The sequence below is a fragment of the Chrysochloris asiatica genome, unplaced genomic scaffold (genome assembly GCF_000296735.1).
Source record: "Chrysochloris asiatica unplaced genomic scaffold, ChrAsi1.0 scaffold00019, whole genome shotgun sequence".
Classification (NCBI taxonomy): domain Eukaryota; kingdom Metazoa; phylum Chordata; class Mammalia; order Afrosoricida; family Chrysochloridae; genus Chrysochloris; species Chrysochloris asiatica.
In genome coordinates this window covers 23734558-23743481 of record NW_006408537.1, presented here as the reverse complement: position 1 = coordinate 23743481, position 8924 = coordinate 23734558, and the positions used below count along the sequence as shown (strand labels likewise).

Here is an 8924-nt window from a genome sequence, read left to right as displayed (position 1 = left end):
GAAACCCTATACAGGGTCGCTATGGGTCGGAACCGACTCGATGGCACTTAACAACAACAACAACAAATTATACATTACTAAATAGAAGTAATTTCTAAATTAGTGGTAAAAAGACAGTAAATATAAAAATAATAATAAACACTTTTGTATTTAAAAGGAGTATATGCTGTAAACAGCATGCTTTATAAAATAATGTTTTAAAGTTAGTTTCTTTTTCCCATAATATTAAAATCAGTCTTAATTTTATGGGCATTGTCAATGCCATTCTCTTCTATTTCCATTGTAAATGCTGTCCAAATTCTACATATAGAGGTTATCTTTGCTCCAGAAAACATGCTAATGCTTTTCATAGTGAAAGAAAATGTATTAAAGTATCTGTAGTTTGTTAGGATTTGATTAAATGTTTCCATATGATGCTGCTCTACATGTACTGAAAAGAAAAATTCAGTTTGTGCACAAAATGAGATGAAAGTGTTATCTCTAAACTATTTGACAGATGATTTAACAACAAAATTAATTCATTTGCTGCTGCATGTTAATCTAAGAATCAAAGGCCAAAAAACTATTTCAACAAAAAGGCAATTAGCTATTAAACTGTAATTACCTATGATGAGAAAATGTAATCAGAAAAAGAACTGAACTACTCGATAAAATATGTGATTACTAAATTGAATTTAAAGTATAAGAAGTACTAAAATGACTGATAATTGACTGAACTGCCAAGTTTTAATATACTTTTGTGTTACTAGTTTCCATGTCTGGAAAGAAGCTATATAAATAAAATTAACAGCTTTAAAATAACCCACTTTAACCCTTAAGGAGGGGTACCTTTACCTTTTTTCTTTGTCAAACATTTCTAGAATCTTTCAAAATACTTCCTTTTTTCTCAGTTAACGGCTTTCTCTTTGTCCAAACTTCATAAAATTAGTTAAATGTCAGTTAAGAGGAATACTGGTGTGGCACTGCAGTGTAACATACTGGACTTCAAGGTCGGACTGAACCACAAGTTTAGCAGTTCAAACTCACCAGCTGCTCCTTGGAAACCCTACACAACAGGGTCACTATCAGTTGAAACTGACTCAGAAGCATTTAACAAGACATTACTAGACTCATTTTTATAATATGATCCTTTCTGAATCTAAGCTTTACTTTGCAAAGGCTAGTTATAATTATGTAACAAAAAAACTTTTCAAATTATAAATATGTAGCTAGTATATCATTACATTTAACTATCAAGCTATATTGTATATTTTAAGTTAAAGATCTAAACAATTATATCAATTGTGAGAGAAATTCAGGTTTTACTTACATTTGTCATAGCTATAGCGTTTTTATCGTAGTATTTCTTCTTTTCATATTTATCTCTGATGAAAAATTCCACCGCTCTGGAAACAGAAAACTTAAGGAAAAGCTTGAGTTCATTGTCATCATGTTCTCCTTTACTCACCATCCCTGTCCACAAAGTCTACATTCTAAATTCAACTTTCCCATTTATCTCTCAGACTATTTCTGCAACTAAATTCTACAACCTATTTCTCTTTCAGGCAATGGAATTCTACTTCTTTCATAAAGTTTTCCCATTCTACCAAAACTACCCAAATTCAATTTGAGAAGCAGTATTTGACCACATTCTCAATCCTACCCCACCTCTACCCCTCACCCTGATAAACTGTAAATTCAATTCAGAATCACTGAAATTTCTATGTAAAAAATTGACAAGCCCACAATGTACCAGACATTGTGTGCTGTGTACATATTTTGTTTCCTTTCATCCTCCAACAACCTAGTAGGGCATACTATGATTTCTGTATCATAAATAATGAATCATTAACTTAGAAAAATCAAGCAATTGGTTCACAGTAACCTTTTAATTACATCGTCCCACAAATTATTGAAATTCCCTTGTGGTGTAATTACTTAATGTCGCTTTTCTAGCTATGTCTTTGCAAACTCCTACCAAAACACTTTTTCTTGATAGGTTTGGAAAAGAATGTAAGGGAACATGCTCATGGATTATATGGTTCACTTGGTAGCAAGACTGTGATCGTAAACACTTAAGAACGCTAATAAAGGGATTGGTCAAAGTTACCATCCTGTTGGATTTTAAATGATACATCTTAGAAGCAGAAGGGAGGGGGGATCTCAACACCATCAAAGAAGAAGAGACAGGAGTCGGGTGTGTCCTTAGGACCCAGAGACAGAAGATGTGAAACTGGAGGAATATCAGAGGACCAGTAACAGTAGAACAAAGAAACAGAAAACAAAAAAAAGTGATAGGCCTCCCAGTCCACAGAGCAAATAAAACAGAGTGACTTTGGGAAGGAGGTTAGTTTGCTGAGTGGGGTGCACCCAGGTACTTAATTGGGAGACTAGGTTTGCTGATACACAGACTAGAGCTCAGTGCCCTTTAGCTGAAACATATGGTGGAATAGTATGTTTGGTGGACATTTATCAGTCGCCCAAAAAGAGCTTTGTAACATTGCCAGGGCAGAGAGAAGCTTGCCTGTGGACACGACTGAGCAGAGATCTTGGTTGATACATGCGTCTTAGAATAAAAATGTCTCAAGCCTTTCTATGTGTTTTGTGCAGGGTCTAAAATGTGGGCCACTTCTTCATTGTTACTTCCACAAAAGAACATTATTTATTTCAGAGGTTCACAAACCTTTTCTTAAAATGTCAGGTAATATTTTTGGCTTTGAGTGACAGTTTATGTTTGGGACAGTGAGTTTATATTGCAACTATTCAACTCTGGACTCTTGCTGTGGTGCTACAGGATCAGCACTGGACTGCGAACCACGAGCTCTCCAATTCAAACTCACCAGCTGCTCCTCATAAAACCCTATACAGACACTCACTGTATGCTGGAACCAACCTGACAGCACTTAACAACAACAACTCAACTCTGCCTTTGTAGTGACAAAGCAGACATGGATAATCCATAAATGAAAGGTATGGTTGCATGACAGTTGTTAATGAGGCAGGGTTGAGGTGAAACTAGAGAGTAAGGATTAGGTTTAAGAATTAAGAATGCCTCCACCTTATTAGAGGTTGTGACTCAAGTCACCCCTTGATGGCATGATCTGACTCCAATCTATAGGACTGCTTTGGAAAAGTTCTCTCTTATCCTGGATCTTGCATCTGCCCCCATTACATCTGACCTCCAGTTGGTAGGACCTTCTGTTCATTTCTTGGGCTGATTCACCAGTATCAACAGCCTGTATGACCTGCTGATTTGGGTTCTTCAACTCTTGAGATTACGTAAGTGAAAAAATTCCTCCAGACTCATCTCTGAACTACAAGAGTAGGAACTTGCCAGCCTCCAAACTCACATGAGCCATTTCCTTTGACAGTAATTGAGCTATTGTAAAATGTTGCACATTTGCAAAACTCTGGGATATTGAGGGAAGGGAGCCTTGGTGACTGATATAAAGGATTATGGAGTGGTAGAACATGTTGGAAAAGTCGAACATTTGGTATACCTTTAACTTCCAACTCATAGACACCAGCCTTGTGCTGATCTTTCCAAAAGAAATTCATAAAACATTTCATCACATTTTTTTTTTAAAAAAAGAGAGAAATAACCGTTTCCAAGTTAAGCTTCCAAAAGTACATAAAGATGCAATTTCCCTAGAATTTTTCAATTGTGTTGGTTTGTACTGATCCTTTGTCTTAAACAGTTTGGGAGAAAAGGAAAGAAAAAGAAAAGAGAAAACCCAGGCAGATGAATCATGGGCCTATAGTTTTGCTGAATTCAATTTCAATAGTAGAAGAAAAGCAAAGTTGGAATTAAGAAGGGATTCTGTAGATGTATGTTACTATTCCATATGAGAAAGATGAGGAGTTCTGCTCCTGTAAAGATTTACAGCCTCTGAAACGCTGTGCATGGTCACTATGAGTCGGAACCAACACCTCGGTACTTAACAACACCATTATCAAACACCCTTTGGTATGGGTTACAGCTCAAGGCAAGTGAACAAAAATCTTCACCACTGGACCAATAAACAGCATCCATATAAATGGAGAAAAGATTAAAGTTGTCAGACTTCATTTTGCTCACTACTGTAACACCCCATTTAATTTCTTGACTGAACAGAATCAGCAGTCAAGCAATTAAACGACTTACTGCATAAGGCAAATCTGTTGCACAAGATCTCTCTGTAAAGTGTTGAAGAGCAAAGGTGTCAGTTTGAGAACTAAGGTGTGCCTGATCCAAGCTGTGATATTTTCAATAACCTCATATGCATATGTGAAAGTTGAACAGAGACTAAGGAAGACCTTTGAAGAATTGATAAATCTGAGTTATGATGTTGGAGGAGAATATTAAAATTACCATGGGCTACCAAAAGAATAAATCAATCTGTAATGAAAGAAATATAGCCAGAATGCTCCCTGGAAGCCAGGATGGCCAGACTTCATCTCTTATACTTTGGACACACTGTCAGGAGGGGGCAGATCCTGGAAAAAGAAACCGTGTTCAGTAAAATAGTGAGCTGGAGAAAAAGAAGACAACCCCAATGAAATGGACTGGCACAATGGCAGCAACAATTGGCTCAAATGTAGCATAGCAACAACTGTGAGGTTGGCCCAGGATTGGGCAGTGTTTCGTTCTGTTGTGCATAGGGTCACTATGAGTTGGTACCAACTAGATGGAACCTAACATCTCCACTTGATTTTTCTTCTTTTCTTCTGTTTCTCATCTCCACTCTCTTCTTTTTCCATTTTTCTTTAATAGTCTCTAGTATGTTTCCTTTCACCATCTTCCCTGTTTTCCTGTCCATCTTTTCTCTTTTTAGTTATTACATTATTTTTCCTTGTTGCTACCCAATTTTCTTTTCTCTTCTTTATTATATTGTTTTCACTGTTCTTTCTTCTGTTCTATTTTCCCATGTGTGCTTTCTCCTTTTGCCCTACCCAATGAGAGACAGAAACCATGCCCATTAAGCCACAACAGTTCTCTCTGCAGGTTCACCTACTGGACAAAAGTCAACACTAGCTCCTATACCACCTGATTGAAGACTTCAGCAACACCAGCCAAACTCACCCTAAACTGAGCTGCACAAATGGTGAACAGAAAACAGTCCACATATATCCATTCTCTAATTACATCTACCATGACACAGTATATGAGAGCTTAAGAACACATCAACAAATAACTATCGATTAAATACAAATAAAACGACACCACAATATCTCAAAGACAACAGATAATTTTAGCTCAAATGAAGAAACAGAGAGTGGTTCACACATATGACCAAGATTCTGAGCCAGAAAATGTTTCTGAGGTAGACAGATTTAGTTCTGAGGAATAAAAACTAAATGAGGAAAGAATTCAAATGATATTTTTTGTTGTTGTTAGGTGCCATCAAGTCGATACTGACTCATAGCGACCTTATACACAGCAGAACGAAACACTGCCCGATCCTGGGATAACCTCACTATAGTTGCCACGCTTGAGTCCATCAATGCTGCAACTTGGCCAATCCATCTTGCTGAGGGGCTTCCTCTTTTTTCTCTGACCCTCCACCTTACCAAACACGATATCCTTCTCCAGCGACTGCTCCCTCCTGATAACATGTCTGAAATATGAGAGATGAACTTTGGCCATATTGGCCTCCAAGGAGCACTCTGGCTGTACTTCATCCAAATCGGATCTATTGGTTCTTTTAGCAGCCCATGGCACTTTCAATATTCTCCTCCAACACCGTAACACAAAAGCATCAATTCTTCTCTGGTCTTCCTTATTCACTGTCCAGCTTTCACATGCATATAAGGTTACTGAAAATACCATGACTTGGGTAAGGCGCACCTTAGTTCTCAAGCTGACATCTTTGCTCTTTAACACTTTAAAAAAGTCCTGAACAGCACATTTGCGTAATGCAATACGTCGCCTGATTTCTTAACTGCTGCTTCTGTGATTATTGATAGTTGATCCAAGAAGAATGAAGTCCTTGACAACCTTAATCTTTTCGCCATTGATAAGAATGTTGTTTATTGGGCCAGGGGTGACGATTTTTGTTTTCTTGACGTTGAGATGTAATCCATACCGAAGGCTGTGCTCTTTGTTCTTCATCAGTAAATGTTTTAAGTCCTCTTCACTTTCAGCAAGCAACGCTGTATCATCTGCATATTACAAGTTGTTAATGAGTCTTCCTCCAATCCTGATGCCACGTTTTTCTTCATAGAACCCAGCTTCTTGGATGGTTTGCTCAGCACACAGGTTGAATAAGTTCGGTAAAAGAATACAACCTTGTCACACACCTTTCTTAATTTTAAAACATTCAAGTGTTCCCATGTTCTGTTTGAGCAACTGCTTCTTGGTCCACATACAGATTCCTCAATTAAATGTTCCAGAATACTCATACTTCACAATGTTATCCACAGCTTGTCATGATCCACACAATCGAAAGCCTTCGCATAGTCAATAAAGCACAGGTAAACATCTTTCTGATATTCTCTGCTTTCAGCCAAGATCCATCAGTCATCAGCAATGATATCACTCGTTCCACAGCCTCTTCTGAATCCGGCTTGTCCCTCTGGAAGTTCTCTGTCAATGTATGCTTGTAACTGTTTCTGTATTACCTTTAGTAAAACTTTACTTGCATGGATTATCAAAGAGATTGTCTGATGATGTCTGCATTCCATTGGGTCACTTCTCTTTGGAATGGGCACAAATATGGATCTCTTCCAACAGGTCGGCCAGATAGTTGTCTTCCAAATTTCTTGGCAGAGATTAGTGAGTGCCTCCTGTGCCACCTCACTTTCTTGAAAGATTACAATTTTTATTCCATCAATTACTGGTACCTTGTTCTTTGCCAATTCCTTCAACACACATTGGACTTCTTCCTTCAGTATCATTGGCTCTTGATCATATGCTACCTCTTGAAACAGCTGAACATTAACCATATCCTTTTGGTATAGTACTCAGTGTATTCCTTCCAACTTCTCTTGATGCTTTCTGCATCATTCAATAATTTGCCCAGAAAATCTTTCAATAACCAAAGTCGAGGCTTGAGAAATGCTGAGCATGTTCTTACTTTTTGGTTTTCTGAAATGATATTTAGGTATCTTCAATCATATCACAGAAATACTGAGGAAAAACAAAATCACAGAAAAAAAAGTAAGAATTTATGAAAATACAAGAATATACAGTCAAAATGAATGCAAAACTGTGAAACAATACAAAAACTGCAGTCAGAAATCCAAAAGATTAATACTAAGATCTCAGAAATGGACAATACATTGAAAGGACGAAGGAATTGACTGGAATCAATGGAAGCCCAAACTTAGTGACCTTGAAAATAAATCTCCAATACTAGTAATTTAGAAGAACAATCTGAAAAAATCAGAAGAAAGTCTTAGCTTTATGTGGGACACAATGAAGAGTACTAACTCACAGGTAATCAGAATTCCAAAACAGAAAGAAACAATAAAAAGCTCAGAGAAAACTGTTGAAGAGTTGCTGAAGGAAAACTTCCCTAATATTCTAAAAAAGGATGACCATACAAGAAGCTGAACAAACTTCAAACAGAATATACCCCAAAAGAAAATCACCAAGACATGTAATAATCAAACTACATAAAATCAAAGTCAAGGAAAAATTCCTGAGAGCAGCTCAGGAAAACTGAAAAATTACTCATAAAGAATAATCAGTAAAATTAAGCTCTGACTTCTTGGCAGAAACCATGCAGGCATGAAAGTAATGGGGTGGCATATACAAAACTCTAAAAAAAAAAAAAAAACCCTGCCAATCAAGAATCATATTCCCAGCAAACCTGTCACTCAAATACAATGGCAAAATTAGGACATTTTCAGATAAACCGAAATTAAAAGAATTTATAATAACCAGAACAGCCTTACAAAAAACACTAATGGGTGTTTTTTGGACTAAGAACCATCAAAAGCACACAACAACCTGAGACTAACGTACAAGACAATACCACTCAGAACTCTGTCCAGATATACAAAGTAAAAGAAATGTATAAGACTGAAAATAAGGAGCCAGGGATACCAATTTATAATGAAGTCTAAAAGAGAGGATAGTATAAAAGCAGAACTTCCAAATGGCAAGGAAGCCAAGATTTCACGATACCATGGACTCTTAAATGGGGGAGGGAGAAAATGATAAATTGCAAAATAATCTGAAGGATAATGAATGTACCTTGATATCAAAATGAAAAAAAGAAAATATGAAAGATTTAGTAAATATTAAAACAAAACAGCAATGAAGAAAATGCAAAGAAAACCCATAAACAAAATGAACACAGCACAGATATTTATGTGGAACACAGACACTAGCAACACCACTACAAAAATCACATAGCAAAATGACAGCAATCAAGTCACACCTATCAATAATTACATACTGAATGCAAATGGATTAATCACACCAGTCAACAAACAGAAAGGCACAAACAGAATGAATACAAACTGTGGTACCTATACACAATGAAATACTACACAACAGTGCAGAATAATGAAAAACCAGCAAAATACCTCATAACATGAATGAACCTGGAGGACATTACATTAAGTAAAATTAGTCAATCACAAAAGAACAACCACTGTACACGAATACTTTTTGTAAAAAGTTTAGAAAAGGTTTTCTAGCTTTAAAAAAAAAAAAATCTATTATGGTTACAATGGGTGGGAGGGAAGAGAAAATTATTCACTGGGTAGAGGGTTGTTAAGTGCTACCTAGTTGGTTCTGACTCATAGGGACCCTCTATAGGGTTTCCAAAGAGCAGCTGGTGGGTTTCTATGTTGTTTGCCAACTACTTTTCCCCTAGGAATGTATTTTTGAAAATACAGTATGCTAATGTCTTCTTTTAAAAAAAATGTTGTTGTTGTTGTTGTTAAGTGCCGTCGAGTCGGTTCCGACCCATAGCGACCCTGTACAGGGTTTCCGAGGGTGTAAATCTTTACGG

At 36.8% G+C, this 8924-nt stretch overlaps 1 protein-coding gene across 2 annotated transcripts in view; it reads right to left on the bottom strand.

Moving 5' to 3' along the window:
* Positions 1–8924, bottom strand: part of SMAP1 (small ArfGAP 1) — a 196535-nt gene that overhangs the window by 106519 nt on the left and 81092 nt on the right. For both annotated transcript variants that reach the window (XM_006835751.1, XM_006835752.1), the window contains exon 4: positions 1310–1385. In XM_006835751.1, coding sequence (XP_006835814.1) covers positions 1310–1385 — 76 coding nt within the window. The remainder of the gene's footprint in view (positions 1–1309; positions 1386–8924) is intronic.